The 16,527-nt window shown below is 47.6% G+C and overlaps 2 protein-coding genes across 4 annotated transcripts; both read left to right on the forward strand.

The window, feature by feature from the left end:
* Positions 1–1,500: 1,500 nt before the first annotated feature.
* ZBTB8A (zinc finger and BTB domain containing 8A) lies at positions 1,501–8,920 on the forward strand. Its single transcript, XM_018923612.3, has 4 exons — positions 1,501–1,602; positions 2,678–3,651; positions 4,207–4,376; positions 6,088–8,920. Exons 2-4 carry the CDS (start codon positions 2,706–2,708, stop codon positions 6,418–6,420), a joined length of 1,449 nt encoding a protein of 482 aa, XP_018779157.1. The 5' UTR covers positions 1,501–1,602; positions 2,678–2,705; the 3' UTR covers positions 6,421–8,920.
* On the forward strand, positions 1,519–16,419 carry LOC103823485 (zinc finger and BTB domain-containing protein 8A-like). Of its 3 annotated transcripts, none has more exons than XM_050983260.1 (4): positions 1,519–1,602; positions 12,114–13,093; positions 14,560–14,729; positions 15,317–16,419. In XM_050983260.1, the coding sequence occupies exons 2-4, from the start codon at positions 12,142–12,144 to the stop codon at positions 15,647–15,649; spliced, it is 1,455 nt and encodes a 484-aa protein (XP_050839217.1). In that variant the 5' UTR covers positions 1,519–1,602; positions 12,114–12,141; the 3' UTR covers positions 15,650–16,419. The 3 variants fall into 3 exon arrangements, with proteins under 3 accessions (XP_050839217.1, XP_050839218.1, XP_050839219.1); XM_050983261.1 differs by lacking the exon at positions 1,519–1,602 and adding an exon at positions 11,019–11,111; XM_050983262.1 differs by lacking the exon at positions 1,519–1,602 and adding an exon at positions 11,364–11,410.
* Positions 16,420–16,527: the final 108 nt, after the last annotated feature.

Consider the following 16,527-nt stretch of genomic DNA (forward strand, 5'->3'; position numbering starts at 1 on the left):
GTTTGTTCTGTGGCTGCTCCTGGATCCTCAGCACAGCAGTGAGCAGGAGGTGCTCTGAGGAAAGCACTTGTGGCACCTTTAAAAATTCTAATTAAGCTACTCCAGATAACACTGAAATTTCCCCCCATATTTTTTAAATTCTCCTGCCTGTTCCTGGCAGAAGGAGAACCCTGGAGCTCCTGTTGACATTGATACAAAGCCCCACTGACAGGAGTGAAAGCACCACCCAGGCAAGTCAAACAGAACAAATACCTCCAGATAATTCTTTTCCAAGGGAAGCTTTCAGCTGATGAAATCATTTGGGCAGAAATGTGGAAAAAAATATGTAGAATGTTGAGCAACAAGGTGTCCCTGCCCATGGTCTTTAAGGTCCCTTCCAGCCCAAACCATCCTGGGATTCTGTGATTCCATATTAAATAAAAAGAGCTGCTACTTCCTTGGCTTGACAGGCAAAAATAAACTTTAAAGGAATGAATTTAAATGGTATTAAAATCTGCTACTACAAATAAATGTTCTGGTTTATATATTAAACAATCTGTTTAGTTGATTGTGTTCTTTATTTCTCAGTGGTGAGAGCTGTGAGAAGCTGGGGTGAATTCCAGTTGTTTTATATTCAAAAATGTCTAATTTAGAATCTCACAGAAGCAGAATGGGTCTCATGAAGATTTTAAGATCATGGCCTGGGTTTGAAAGGAGAATCTACAAAACTAGGAAAAATTATAAAAAATGGGGAATTAAGCTGGAAAAAAATATTATATATACATATACATATATATATAAAATATGAATGGATATAAATTGGAGATGAATAAATGAGTATGAATTAGTGGGACAATGATTTTAATGATCAAAGGAAAGTCTTTGGATAATGTCTTCAGTCACTTTTGCTACACTGGGAAAGAAAGATAAATTGTTTCAAGGTGGAATGTCTGAAGTTAGAGAAGGGAAGGCCAAAAATGCCACAAAGGGCTCGGTTAAGGAAGAATGGTTTCCATGGGAAAATAAATATTTATGAAAAATAACTGGGGCGTCAAAATCACAAGAAAGACCCTGGTGGTAAGAAGAGGAAGGAGAAAGATACTAAACTTCGAGGGAGAGAAGGTGAGAGGTTCAGGTTTCGCTTTCAGCCATGCTTTCTTCAGAAGATAACAGCTACCAACAGAGAAAAGAAGATGTCACATCTCCTTTGGAGAATGCTGCAAGAGAAAGGAGAAGGATTTGGGTCATCGAGGCCCCTGCTATAGATAAAGGTGTGAAAAGGAGGCATCTAGGGCATCCCATCCCCTCCCGGGCAGCATGTGGGTGTGGGAAGCGGCGAGCGGCGGCGGCCGCGGGGCGCTGGGGCCGAGGCAGGCGCTGGGCTGCGGCTGCAGTCGGTGCGTTGCCCCTTTAATTGTGTCCCCAGCCCTCGGGCGTCTCTGTCCAACGCCCACGTCAGCAAATACCTTTTGTTTCTCTGCCGTTCGGGCTCGCAGGGCTCGGGGCTGCGGGAGCGGCGGCGCGTCGCCTGGAGGCACGGCGAGCCCCGAGGCGGAGCCGGGGATCCCGCAGCCACCGCCCGCTCCCCCTGGCTCGGCGGCAGCCGCCCGCAGCACCCCGCCGGTGAGTGGCGGCTTCCGCACGCCGGTAGGCCGGGCAGGGCGCTGGGTTTGGGGCGGAACGGGCCCCGCAGCCAGCCCGGTTGCGAGGAGGGCGCGGGGCTCCGCAGCGGCCACGGGCGCCTCGGGCCGATCGGTGCCGCCCGGAGCCGCCTGGAGCCGCCCGGGGCCGCCCGGGGCCGCTCGGTGCCGGCGCTGCCGCGTCCCCGGCGGGCGCCATTTGCAGCCCCGGGCGCGGACACAAAGGGGCTGCGCGGGGCGGGCGGCGGCAGCGGGGGCGCTGCAGGCGGAGGGGGCCGCGGGCGGCGGGGCGGGAGCGGCACCGGGCGCTGGGCACCGGGCACCGGGCGGGGACACGGGGGGTTCTGGCGGAGCCGCGGCGCCGTTCCCGCGGGCGGCTGCGGGCGGCGCGCCCGGCCCGGGGCGGTCCGTGCGGGCGGAGGGCAGCGCGCAGCCGGCCGGGACAGGCGGGCGCTGCGGTCCCCGCGGCGGGAACGGGACCGAGACCGGGACCGGGAGGCGCCTCCGCGCTGGCGGAGCGGCTCCGGCGCCGTCGGGCGTCCCGGGCTGCCGGGGACCGGGCGGGCGGGTGAGTGACGGCGGGCGCGGCCAATGCCGGGGGGGCCGGGGCGCTGCCGCCGAGCCTCGCTCCCGGAGCTCCCCGGGCGGCGGGAGCCGGGCGAGGCGGAATCGCCGGTTCGAGGCACAATCGCCGGTTCGAGGCACGGCCGCGGTCGCAGCCGCAGCTGCTGTTGGCTTCTCGTCTTCCCGGAGCTGCCTGAAGGCTGCGCAGCTCCAGCGGGCGGCACGGGTCCAGCCCCGCATCCTGGGCATGGGGATGCTCCCGGCTGGAGCACACCCGTCTGTGCCAAATAACGCGGTCTTGGCTTTGTCATCCCTCTTGTTCTGTTGGAAAATGAATCCGTGGTTGAGTGTATCGTGGTTTAAATGTATTTGTAGATTTAAAGAAATGCTATTATTTGTAATGATAGCCCTAAAATTGGGTCTGACATGTTTGGCTGAGTTACATAGCACTGAAGTCAAGATTTATTATTAATAATTTTCTTCATTTTTTTTAGAGCAACGTTTCATTTCACCTTTTCTGGGATGGAGATTTCTTCTCACCAGTTTCACCTCTTGCAGCAACTAAATGAGCAGCGCAGGCAGGACTTGTTCTGTGACTGCAACATCCTGGTGGAGGGCAAGGTCTTCAAAGCCCATCGCAATGTGCTGTTTGCCAGCAGCGGCTACTTCAAAATGCTCCTTTCACAGAGCTCGAAGGAGACGAGCCAGTCCACCACAGCCACTTTCCAGGCCTTTTCTCCTGACACCTTCACAGTTATCCTAGATTTTGTGTATTCAGGCAAACTGTCCCTCACTGGTCAGAATGTGATCGAAGTCATGTCAGCTGCCAGCTACCTGCAGATGACCGATGTGATCAGCGTGTGTAAAACCTTCATCAAGTCCTCGCTGGACATCAGTGAGAAGGAGAAGGATCGCTACTTCAGCCTGTCAGACAAAGATGTGAGTTCCAACGGCGTGGAGCGATCCTGTGCCTACAGTGGAGGGTGGAGGGCAGAGAGCAGCCCCCCACATTCCCACTCCAGCCCAGACCCCGGGACTTGTATGATGGGTGGCAACGCTTGGAGCAATTTCAACTATTACCCCAGCTCTCAAAGAAATGCCCAGCAGCAGCAGCTGTCCAAACACGAGCAGAGGCAGGATTCCATCAAGAAATCCCGGCACCTGGGGCTGCAGCAGCCCTCGGACATCCCCCACTATAAATCCAGCAAGCTGGAGGACAGGGCTGCCGAGCCCGCCGGCCACGCCGCACCGCCCGAGGAGCAAGTTCACATCGACCCCGAGGTGGAACAGAGCTCTCACGTGGGCTACCAGTTCAGCCAGGGGGCTGAGGTGATGCCCAGGGGCTTGGCTGTGTCCCAGCAGGAGCACGAGTCACCCCGCTCCTCCAGTAAATCCAAGTCCTCCAAAGCTGAGGAGCAGTACGGGAGCATGCCCTCCATCCTGGGAGTGATGGGGAACTGGGCTGAAGGTGAGTGGGGTGGAGACACCTGAGAATCCTCTCTCCTGGCTCTGAGGAAATAGGTCTTGCTCAATAGTAAAGCACAAATGCCAAAAAGACAGCTGTGTTGTCCAGAAATGTATGTTTGGAAAGTTTAACTCATTATCTTGAAATAATTTTGAGTTCTTGAAGTACCTGGGGTATTAAATTTAAAAATAAATATAAGCTGGGATATTTTTAAGCTCATTTTCATGAAATCACAGAGTGGTTTGGGTTGGAATGGACTTTAAAGCCCATTTTGCTGCACTCCCTGCCATGGGCAGGGACACCTCCCACTGTCCCAGGTTGCTCCAAGCCCTGTCCAGGCTGGCTTTACCAGGTCTGTGTTGATACAGCCAATGGTCCACTCCTCCTTTGTTGCACTCCTGTGTAATCTACAGGCAAACACAAAACCTTTGTGCTCCAAACCACCCCTGAATATTATTTTAACAAAAGTGATGTGCCATTCTTCTCATAAAACACCTTTTCCTAGAGCATTACGTGACACGATTTTGATTTTTTTTGAATGCTGTTATTTTCTGACAGATGACCTGGCCAGGATGAGGTTCAAGTGTCCCTTCTGCAGCCACGTGGTGAAGAGAAAAGCTGACCTGAAGCGTCACCTTCGCTGTCACACGGGAGAGAGGCCCTACCCCTGTGAGGCGTGTGGGAAGAGATTCAGCAGGCTGGATCACCTCAGCAGCCATTTTCGAACTGTGAGTATTTTTAGTAACTGCATGATTTATTTAACGTGTAAATCTGGCTAATTAAACACAGTGTGAATGTATCTGGTTGATCTAATGACTCCTGTAAAGAAGAGGGGAATAGAAAATTAATTTGGTTTGGTTGCAGTTGAATTGAAGGATAATTTGCAGGAAAGGGGAGGAATTTGTTGGCTAATTGATGGCTTGCAGAGGTTCTGCTCTCTGCAGCCTGTGAGAGCTCCAGTGGGCAATTACCCAGTGCAGTTCAGTGTTTGATGTCTCTCAAATTGAGGCAATGCTGTGTGTGGTATTTTCTGAGTCCCCCGTCGTTGGGAGGAAATGATGAATCTGACTCCATGCTCTCAGAAGGCTAATTTTTGATTTTATGTTACTATATTATATTAAAGAATACTATAGTAAAGAATAGAGAAAGGATACAGACAGGAGGCTTAACAAAATAGTAATGAAAAACTCGTGATTCTCTCCTCAGAGTCTGACAATCAAACAAGTTAGTAAACAACGTCTAAACCACATTCCAAAGCAGCAAAACACAGGAGAAGCAGATCAGATAATTATTGTTTTCATTCCTCTCTGAGGCTTCTCAGCTTCCCAGGAGAAGAAATCCTGGTGAAGGGATTTTTCAGGAAACAGGATGGTGAGAGTCTGTCGCTGTAGAGCACGGCACGGCACAGAGTCAGACACACATCAGAAGGGTGAACAAGAGAGATTTATTACAGCAACATGTTGCCTTCATAGTTTTTCAAGATATTTACATTTACTTAACAGACACATTCACTGCCCATTGGTCATAAGAAAGAAACAAAGTTCTCAATAGGTGAACAAGGAGCCACGTCATATCTTTTAACTTTCTCTCTTCCATCACGTTGTCATGGTGTGACGATGTTCACAGGGGTCCCAGGAGGAGGGAAGAGATGAGAACCTTGACTCCATGTTCAGAAGGCTGATTTATTATTTTATGATATTTATTATATTAAAACTAGACTAAAAGAATAGAAGAAGGATTTCAGCAGAAGGAAGCTAAGAATAGAAAAGGAATGAATGACAAAGGTTTGTCTGTGACCCAGACAGTCTGGGCAGCTGGGCTGGGATTGGCCATTAATTAGAAACAACCACAGAGACCAATCCCAGATCCACCTGGTGCATCCCACAGCAGCAGAGAATCTTTGTTTGCACTTTGTTCCTGAGGCCTCTCAGCTTCTCAGGAAGGAAAATCCTAAGGAAAGGATTTTTCATAGAACATGTCAGTGACATCACGGGGGTAGCCTTGGTGTCTTCCTCGAGAGAGATACAGGGCTTTCCTTATCTTCAGGAAGCCTTTGCTGGCTCACAAGAGCAGCACAAAATGCCTTTCCTACAGCAGTCATCTGTCACCATGGGACACGAAAGAACACGAGCGCACCCCGCTGCTCTCAAGGTGAAGGAAAAAAAGGGCAGTTTATTTCCTGACTCCAACATTTGTAGTTTTCCAAAAGTGACAGTGGGTTGGAGGGTGACAGTGCCACCTCTCCGATGACACTGGATAAACCAACAGTCCATCAGATTTCTCTCCTCCATAAAAGAATGCAAAACAATCAGTTATTTACAGAAAGTGTGTGAGAAAGTTCACTTAAAAATATCTTAAAAAATCACCGCGACAGTCCCAAAAACCCCATTTGTGGATGTTTAAGATGTTTAACAACTCCATCCCTTCTGCTTTGCCCAGATCCACCAGGCGTGCAAGCCCATCTGCAGGAAGTGCAAGCGGCACGTGACGGAGCTGACGGGCCAGGTGGTGCAGGAGGGCACCCGGCGCTACAGACTGTGCAACGAGTGCCTGGCCGAGGCTGGCATCGACAGCATCCGCATTGACTTGGAGGCTGAGGCGCCCCTGGAGTTCCCCCAGGACGGGGACAAGGATTCCAGGTGGCACTACGGGGAGGACAACAGGTCTGACGTGGAGATTGTGGAGGATGGCTCCAGCGATTTGGTCATCCAGCAAGTGGACGACAGCGAGGATGAAGCGGAGGAGAAGGAAGTGAAACCGAATATTAGGTAGTTGGAAGAGAAGGATTGGGAATTCTATGGAAGAGGGAGGATGTACTGTGAGCAAATGCCCTCTGCCAGCTGATCCTACAGAGACACGTGGTTGAACAGGTCCAGACTTGCATGTATTTATGGGCATGTCATTGAGGCCATGCTGGTTCGGTAGCAGAACCCTCGTGTGGTGTTTGGTTCAAAAGAATCCATCCTGAAATTAGGGATGAACAAGGAAATTGCAGTATTACATGGGTAATTTTTATAGCAGGCAACGGGGCACGTCTCAAAGCCTCTTGCAAGGAGGTCTAAATACCTTTTAAAAGTCACAGATTATTGTAAATTTTCAATTTTTTACACTTGTAGAGAGGTGGGGTTTATATCACTGGGCTATAAACAAAGTATAAAACCCTCCACACCAGACAACCTCTCTTTGAGTGTTCAGAAGTGAAGAGAATCTTCCATGAAATTTCATTAAATCATCATGTTATGATAAGGAAAACAGCAGCTAATTAAGAAAGAACATTTAAAATGTTTTGGCACTTTTGTCTGGAAAAGGATTTTTGTAAAATTTATTAGGTTGAGATGAATCTTTAGTAGATCATATGTTCAAGACTTTTTTTTTTCAAATAAGCACATAAATGCTTAACACATCAGAGACAAACTAATTAAAAATTTGGATCATTAATTGATACCAGTAGATGTTTTAGTCTCAAAATTAGGATCTCAGACTGGGCTGTTCTAATAAGCACCATTAAAATACTCTTTTTTTATATTTGGGAGCCTCTCAAAAGTGCCCAGACATGGTGGGATTGTTGGGGTGCAGGGCCAGCACTTGGATTTGGGTGATCCTTGTGGGTCCCCTCCAGCTCAGCATCCTGAATTCCGTGCACCTTTTCCAGTTTGTACCACTAAAACCAAAATGTACTGGAAGTTCTAGACATCACATTTGTGTCATTTCACCCACAATTAGGCTGCAGAGATGAGTAATGATGAAGAAATTTTACTTCTCTAACAAAAGAAGCTTGGTTTTGCTGCTTGGTGAGTTTTTCTCAACAGGAGAGGAGCAGGAGATGCTCCTGGGGTCCTGCATTCCTTGGACACACCTGAGTGTTATTCCAGTTCTTGGGATCATGGAACTCAATGGCTGTAGACTTAGAAAATTATATCTATTTTTTTTCTTTTTTACAGCTTTGTAAGCATGTTTGGCTGAACCCTGGGGTTTCTTACACAACAATCCCACATACATATATATAAATATATATGTATATGTATATATACCATATAACCCTTCCCAGGGACAGCTAAAAAGTCTCTATTTTATTTTTAGTTGTGTAAAAACTGTATAACTTTCTTGTATCATCATGACCAGAGAGTGCAGACTTTTCATTCCAGGCTGCAGGTGACCAACAACTTGAGAATTTCATGCTAAATTCAGTGTAAGCATTTATCACCCTCCTCTGCATGGGAAGCATCCCAAGGACACAAGAAATGGTGTTTTATTGTTCCTACAAACATTATAATTTATTTGCTTAGGTTTGGGGAGGGGGTGACTTTAAAATCTTTGTGATGACCCAGATGAAAACATCTTAAACAAGACTTACACTCGTTTTTATGGGACACTTGGTCAGCAGCCCAAAAATGGACTTGATATGAAAACAGACATTTAATTTCTTGGAGCTTTTAAACTCCTAAAATGCCTGTTATTAAATGGCTTAGAAATATTCCTGAGCAACCTGGACTAAATCAAACACAGAGAACAAGAAATATTTCAAAGAATATGGAGGGACTTTGCTCCAATTTCATAGATGTTTCCCTTTCCCTTTCCATTAAACAGTTTGACAACAAATCCCAGGTATCAGTGCCTGCTGTCCCAGGGTGAAAACGTGGCTGGAATTGGGCTGGGTTTGTCTGGGGATGGATGAAGGGGAGGGGGAAATAAAAGTGTTCTCTCCAGGCCTGAAATCTTAACTGCCAACTGCAAAGGTCAGCCTATTAAGTGTTTCTTAATAGTGGGGGTGTTTTTAGAAGCAAAGGGATTTTTGGATCAATACTCCATTTAATTAGAGATCATAAATCTAACAATAGTGAGGAGCAGATGCTTCAGAAGTGGCTCTAAATGGGCACATGGAACAATCTATCCACAGGAAGACTTTTACTTTTTAAACACAGATTAATTGTTAATTTGCTGGGCAAATAAGGGCTTTTTTTCCTGGATTTATATGTTGTTATTCCCATTAGTATAACTAGATATCTGTAGTCATTTTTAAAGTATCCTATTAAGCTTGGAGGTTTAGCTCAAGGCTGTGATTCCCACAGGTCAACGATGTTTTTCTGGTTTTTAAAAGTTACCATTTTTACATTTGTTGTCTTAATTTTGGTCATTGTTTCCTTCTTTTTGTATTGCAAGACAAGATAAATGTTAAGTGCCTTCTGTTTTCCACGTCCTTCATTTTACACTCACGTATTTTCTTTGGTTTTTTTTTCCTCTAAATGAAAGTATTTTTCTTTTTGTCTCCTTCCATTGCCTCTGATTGTCTTCTTCATGTTTCTGTGAGGATCACTTGCCCCTCATCAGCACAAGGAACTTTTCCTTGCAAGGAGGAAAGTGAAGACCACACAGGGATGTTCCCACTGAATTTATTGATTTCCTTGTATTTCTTTCATCTGTGTCTCTCTTAGGAACAGGGTTTAGTGCTGGATTTGATCTTAGGGGGTCTTTTCCAAGAATTCTGTGATTATTTTTGCTTGGTTTGTGTTTACTCTGTATTCACAAAACCAGTCGAGAGTGAAGACAAAGTTCATCATCCTCTGATCAATGTCTCTTTTAATTATCCTTATTTTCTGACAATATCTTCCCATCCTTTCAAAGGCTGAAATGCTGAATTTAAAAATTCCCTCTCCTCCTTTTCAGGTGTTTCTTACAGAATTCTCTCTGCCCCAAAAAAACCAATGACTTGTGTGATGCTTGATTAGTTCTTTCACATAATTTCCCTTTTTTTTTTTTTTTTCTGCCATTAAATTACCTAAACATCCATATTTGCTATCCAAAAAAATGTCACTTCTCCTTATCTTAAAGCTTAAACAGCTGGGGAGCCCCACATAAAAAAAAAATCCCAAAGACTGACTTCAGAATGAATCTCCCTTTCCAACCTTTTGTAATTTTGATTCTATTCAAGTTCTAAAGAACTGACATAAGAAAAAAAACCCAAAATATTGATTTAGGGTGGCTTTGAAAAACCTGAAAGCCCACAAATCTCTCAGAGGGCTGACTCTGACTGCTACAGGTATCCTTGCCTCACTCCTGGCTCTGCAGATTGTTCCATCCTCCAAGATTTTGGGATGCATCTCAAGTTTTCAATGATAAGGGAAAAAAACCCACAAAAGACTCTGTTGGATATAAAATGATGGAATTTACATTTCTTCCCTGAAGCACCTGGTCACTGTCAGAGTTATCCCATTACAGAGCCATGCCAATGTCTACCCTTCTTCTATTTTAGTTTCTGTTGGTTGGAGGCAACAAGTGCAAAAATGAAATAGTAGGAAAAAAAATCTCCAATTCTGCCCAAAAGATTGAGTTTTGAAGAAAAGGATGTTCTAATCCTCCAGCCCTTGCCTTGCAGAATTTTTCCATTAGGTACAAATCAGTGCCAACTCTCTTGAGTGATTGGGGTTAGTTGATAAGCTACTAAGAAAAGCTTATAATATCATTTAGTTAAATATTTTCTATACTGTTTAACTTAAAACCTTTCTACATTGGAGGTGTAACCTTTCATCCTATTTAACTCATGAAATGCAAAGAGGAGGCTTATTCGGTGCATCAAGAATTTTAAACGGAGCAAGAACACAGAACAAGAGATTTTGTAAGGAAAATTGGGAGGAGTGGCTGGAAAGAGCCTTCCCTATCTTGGCTTCGCTGGTGGAATAAATTAAACACTACTGAAGATCTCACCCGACGCTTGCTGTGGAAATGGGAACTGTCCTTTGCCAGGTTCTTGCAGCCTGTTCTGAGGAATGGACTGCACCGATGACTGCAGAGCTTCCTTCTCAAAATTATCCCATGATCTCCAGGAATAAGACTGAAAGAATCTCATCTAACAGGCACGAATTTGAAAGTGTCTTGTCTTCTAACAGGCACCCTGATTCCATTTTGCACCGCGAAGGGAAAACAGGACAATCTGTGTATCGCACTCCTACGTGCAGCGCTTTGCTTTGGGATTATCCTCATTGTCCGAATACAAAAATCCCGTTATAAAAATGCTGCGAGATCGAGTTAATATTATTAATCCTACACCGCGGAGCTCCGGATCTTTGCCGTTCACAGTTCAGGTGGCGCCTTCCCTCCACACACACACAAAGGTAGCGACAACAAAGCCCGGTGTGAGCGGGGCAGCGGCTCGGAGCAGCATGTGGGTGTGGGAAGCGGCGAGCGGCGGCGGCCGCGGGGCGCTGGGGCCGATGCAGGCGCTGGGCTGCGGCTGCAGTCGGTGCGTTGCCCCTTTAATTGTGTCCCCAGCCCTCGGGCGTCTCTGTCCAACGCCCACGTCAGCAAATACCTTTTGTTTCTCTGCCGTTCGGGCTCGCAGGGCTCGGGGCTGCGGGAGCGGCGGCGCGTCGCCTGGAGGCACGGCGAGCCCCGAGGCGGAGCCGGGGATCCCGCAGCCACCGCCCGCTCCCCCTGGCTCGGCGGCAGCCGCCCGCAGCACCCCGCCGGTGAGTGGCCGTTCTGCTTTGCGCTGATGGGAAGCACCGGGCGGGCGTCGGGGCTGACGGCGGCTGCGAGCGGGCGGCGGCGAGGAGGGCGCGGGGCTCCGCAGCGGCCGCAGGCGCCTGGGCCGCCCGGAGCCGCTCGGTGCCGGCGCTGCCGCGTCTCCGGCGGGCGCCATTTGCAGCCCCGGGCGCGGACACAAAGGGGCTGCGCGGGGCGGGCGGCGGCGAGAGGGGGCGGCGGGGGCGCTGCCGGCGGAGGCGAGAGGGAGCGGCGGGACGGAACGGGAGCGGGACCGGTCGGGGTAATCACGGGCACCCGGCAGCGGGCGGGGACACGAGGGGCTCTGGCGGAGCCGCAGCGGCGACTCCGTTCCCGCGGGCGGTTGCGGGCGGCACGCCCGGCCCGGGGCGGTCTGTGCGGGCGGAGGGCAGCGCGCAGCCGGCCGGGACAGGCGGGCGCTGCGGTCCCCGCGGCGGGAACGGGACCGGGAGGCGCCTTCGCGCTGGCGGAGCGGCTCCGGCACCGTCGGGCGTTCCGGGCTGTCGGGGAGCGAGCGGTCAATTCGGCCAGGCGGGCGGATGAGTGACGGCGGCCGCGGCCAATGCCGGGGGGCTCGGGCCGGCAGGGCGGCGACCCCGGGGCGCTGCCGCATTATTCGAGCGGTCCCGATGCGCCGGGGCGGAGGCTGTGCCCACCGTGCACCCGCCTCAGCCGCGGCTCTGCCCAGGGCGGCAGGGCCAAGTTCTTTTGCAGAGTCTGAGAACCATCATGGCTTGGTCGACATAATTTTCCTTCTTTTGGGATACGGAGTAATCCTGCTGGGACATCTTTTCACCTCTTTTGGAGTTAAGTTTCTTCTCTCTTGTTATGCAGAGTAGCGGCCGCAGGGAGATTGGAGATACTCTGGGAGTGTGATAGCGCTTTTTAATAGAGAGCTCATCTCTTTAAATTAGGATTCAGCATCATTGATTTAGATTATAATGATGATGTTTTTTCCTTTATAGCAAACCTTCCACTTACTCCCCGCCTGGAATGGAGATTTCTTCCCACCAGTCTCACCTCCTGGAGCAGCTGAACGAGCAGCGGAAGCAGGACTTGTTCTGTGACTGCAACATCCTGGTGGAGGGCAAGGTTTTCAAAGCCCATCGCAATGTGCTGTTTGCCAGCAGCGGCTACTTCAAAATGCTCCTTTCACAGAGCTCGAAGGAGACGAGCCAGCCGACAATAGCCACGTTTGAGGTCTTCTCTCCAGAGACGTTCATGGTCATCCTGGACTTTGTGTATTCAGGGATATTGTCTTTAACGGGTCAGAATGTGATCGAAGTCATGTCAGCTGCCAGCTATCTGCAGATGACAGATATCCTCAATGTCTGCAAGACCTTCATTAAGTCCTCATTGGATATTAATGAAAAGGAAAAGGATCATTACCTCAGCCTCTCGGCCAAAAGTGCGAGCACTGAACCCACCCCTGCCCGCCCGGCTCTTTATCGCTCCAGAAGGAAAGCAAAGAGCAACCCCCGGCGTTCCTACTCCATCCCGGATGAAAAACCCAACGGGAATGAAAACTCCTGGAGCAGTTACAGCAGCTACCTGTCCTCACAGGTGATCCTGCAGCGGGCAGAGACCCAGCTGTCCAAAAGAGGCAGGAAGCAGAGCTCCACGAGGAAGCGCCGCAAGCACCTGGGGCTGTCGCAGAGCCGGGAGCTGGGAGGGTGCAAATCGGACAGAGCCGAGCGAGCCGGAGCCTCGGATCCCGCCCACATCTCCCAGGGCAGCGGAGAGGAGGCCGAGTTTGATGCCGAGAACGACGTGGAGCAGGATGATTTTGGTTATCATCCCGGGGCAGAGGCCGGAGCCAAGAGGTGGTCGGTTGCTCAGCTAGAACAAGAACTTTCTAGAACTCCTGAGTTCATGGAGTTAAAGGCAGAAGAACTGTACACCTCAATGCCCACAATTTTAGGGGTCATGAGTAGCTGGAATGAAGGTAAACAACAGAAGCAGCTTGGAAAAGTTTGGTTTTATTTAGGGGAATTCAGGTGGTGATTTGGAAGGAATTTGTATGGCTGCATGAAAACCTGCTAGGAATGATAGGTGATTTTATCTGCTCAATTTTAGTGCTAACACTAAGATTGTGAAGCCAGAACAGGGCACGGGAATTGGAAGGGGACTGATCCAGGTATTCTGTACATTTCAACCAAAACATGCCTGATTATTTGAGCCCAAGTGGAGTTTAATGAAGCCTTAAGGGCTGTAATTGCCTTGGGACCTGAAGGACTGAGTTTCTCCAATATCTGGCAATCACAGAAATGTTTAACCCCAGCCCAATCCAAGTCCTTCACATGAGAAGTCCTGGCATTGCTGGGATGTTGCATTTTGGGGTCCAACCAGCCCAAACTTCTGCCATCACATGCCTGAGAGGGTGGAACAAAGCTGACAGCTTTATTCCCATGTGCATTCTTTTGGAAATTGATATATCTGTAGATCATAACTGCATATTCTAAAGACATCTTTATACATCACTCAAAGATTATAAATGTCAGAGCTATGAACCATTAGCTGGTGGAAGAGTCAGATATGATGGCTATGTATAAACAGCTGCATATTTATGATAACCTTTTTATCTAAAAAATGTTGTCAGGAGGAAAACACTATCAAGTGGTCAATTAACATATTAAATAAGAATAAAAATGCAAGCTGGGGGATATACAAGATATCTATTGAACAAATCTATAACCCCCTTATTTATAAAACCATCTTTTAAAACTTATTTTTAGTTCAGTTACTTTCAGCGATATCTGTCTTACTCCATGACATTTCTAAATCAACATTTCTAATCTCAAAGTTAACATAGAAATACATATTTTGTAAACCTTCTATCAAACGTTGGAAATTTTCTATAAATCTATTTCCCATATCCCCCAAAGCCTGTATTCCATGTATCATTATATGCTATATAGAATATAATACATACTCATATAAGCATCCAAATAGCCCAAATATTGGGGATTTTTCCTATTTAAAGAAAACTCGAGCTGTCATGTACTTTATGCTGAAAACTGACGATAGTACAGCGAGAAAGCTGTGCTGTGTGCCCTGTCCCTGCTAGGTGACCTGCCCTGGATGCTTTTCAAACATGATGTAATTATAATATATAAGCATCCAGATATTGGGGATTTTTCCTATTTAAAGAAAACTCGAGCTGTCATGTATTTTGAGCTGAAAACTGATGATAGTACAGCAAGAAAGCTGTGCTGTGTGCCCTGTCCCTGCCAGGTGATCTGCCTTGGATGCATTTCAAGTGCCCATTCTGCATCCACGTGATGTAATTATAAGCATCCAAATATTGGGGATTTTTCCTGTTTGTAGAAAATTTGAGCTGTCATGTATTTTAAGCTGAGAACTGACGAGAATGCAGTGAGGAAGCTGTGCTGTGTGCCCTGTCCCTGCCAGGTGACCTGCCCCGGATGCGTTTCAAGTGCCCGTTCTGCACGCACACGGTGAAGCGCCGGGCGGACCTGAAGCGCCACCTGCGGTGTCACACCGGGGAGCGGCCCTACCCCTGCGAGGCCTGCGGGAAGAGGTTCACCCGCCTGGAGCACCTCCGCAACCACTTCCAAACGGTAGGAAAACCAAGCAGCCTTTAGGAGATTTGGTTTAGAGTTCAGCAAAGACTCTGCTCGTTGTGAAAGTGTGAATTAATTCGCTGGTGGCAGCTGTGTAGGCATCTACAAACTCAACACCAGAAAAGCAGCGTGTCAGCTTGAATTATTTAATTATTCATTATGATTATTTAATTATTTATTCTGTAATGTGGCAAATTGTATTTAAAATTTAATTTTTTAGCATAATTCAGCACATTTTCTGTCAGCACAATGGGCCAGGACCGAGTAATAATTCACACAGATTCCATATTAAGAAACCCATGCTTTTATACCCTAGTTTGCTCCAGGTGGACCTAACTGGTTCTTTAATTAAAACACCATCATTACCACTTGTTTACACATGGTAAACAAATCTCCCTAACACATTCCACATGTTCACACCACCAGGTGCAGCAAGTTAACAATTGTTTCTCATTCTTTTCTCTGAGCTTCTCGCAGCCTTTCCCAGAGCGATGCCTGGGAAAGTCGTGCTGCTCTCTGTGACAATTTCCATGGTCTGAAAGAAAAGGGTGAAGGCTGAATGTGTAAATGTGGAATCCTTTCAGATCCACCAGGCTGGCAAGCTGATCTGCAGGAAGTGCAAGCGGCACGTGACGGAGCTGACGGGCTGCGTGGTGCAGCAGGGGACGCGGCGCTACAGACTGTGCCACAAGTGCTTGGCAGAGGCCAATTTCGACAGCATCCCCGAGGATTTCGGTGCAGCTGAACATTCTCCTGTCTCCTCCACGGGAAACAAACGGCCCAAATGGGATTTGGAGGAGGAGCAGAAATCAGATGAAGAGACAGGGGAGGAGGAGCCCTATAATTTGGTTGTCCGACACAACAGTGATGATGTTCCGGATGAGGTAAAGGAAAAGGTGAAGCCAAATCTGAGGTAGATCTTGGTGGATTTATTGTTGTGGTCAAGGTGAAATGACTGCTGTCCCACCAACTAATGTTGGTATAATACTTTTATGAAGTATTGTTAAAATTCTGTTCTGAAAAGCAACATTTGGACTGAAACAAGTGGTTTTGCAGACATGGAACAGCGTAATTGTTTCTAAATGTCATCCAGAAGGTACTGAGGATCAGAAAACAGCCTGAGTTGAAAGGGACCCACAAGGAACACTCAAGTCCAGCTGCTCACTTATTATCTGGAAATTATTTAGAAGAATTGTTTTATATTTCATCAAAGACTTGCTCAGAGTTCCTGCTCGTCGTGGAAGTGTGAACCAGTTTACAGTTCTACAAAGGTTCTGTAGGATACAGATTTTTAAAAACCAAATATTGCTAATTTGCTTTGGAAAAACTCTTCCTGAGGTGAGCAGCTGAGAAATGTTAAACCACTTTTTTTTTTTTTTTTTTTTTTGCTGATAATATAATTAATTTGTACATAACACATCAGAAATTTCCTAAGAAAGGAGCGAGAGAAACAAGTGGAGTACTTCCTGCTGAAGAACCTTTTTACCTTTGTTTTCTCAGTGAACTTTACAGCTTCTTAGAGTTGAGAAAAGCATGATTTAGGAACTCCCACAGCCAGAGTAGAGTAGGTGACCAGAACATCTGTAGTGCACTTGGATAGTATGGATTTGACTTTTTTTTGTACTGTGAATTTTATAGAAAGATACACCAACGTGGTTCCAAGGAAATAAAAGTGCAATCACTGGAAGTGCAGTTGTCAGGGTTTTCTTCCATTTTTTTCCCCCAGGATTGATGCAAGATTTGCTTAAACCCATCTATCTTACTCTAGGAATAAAGAGGCCAAGTCCCTTGGATT

The sequence above is a fragment of the Serinus canaria genome, chromosome 23 (assembly GCF_022539315.1).
Source record: "Serinus canaria isolate serCan28SL12 chromosome 23, serCan2020, whole genome shotgun sequence".
NCBI lineage: Eukaryota > Metazoa > Chordata > Aves > Passeriformes > Fringillidae > Serinus > Serinus canaria.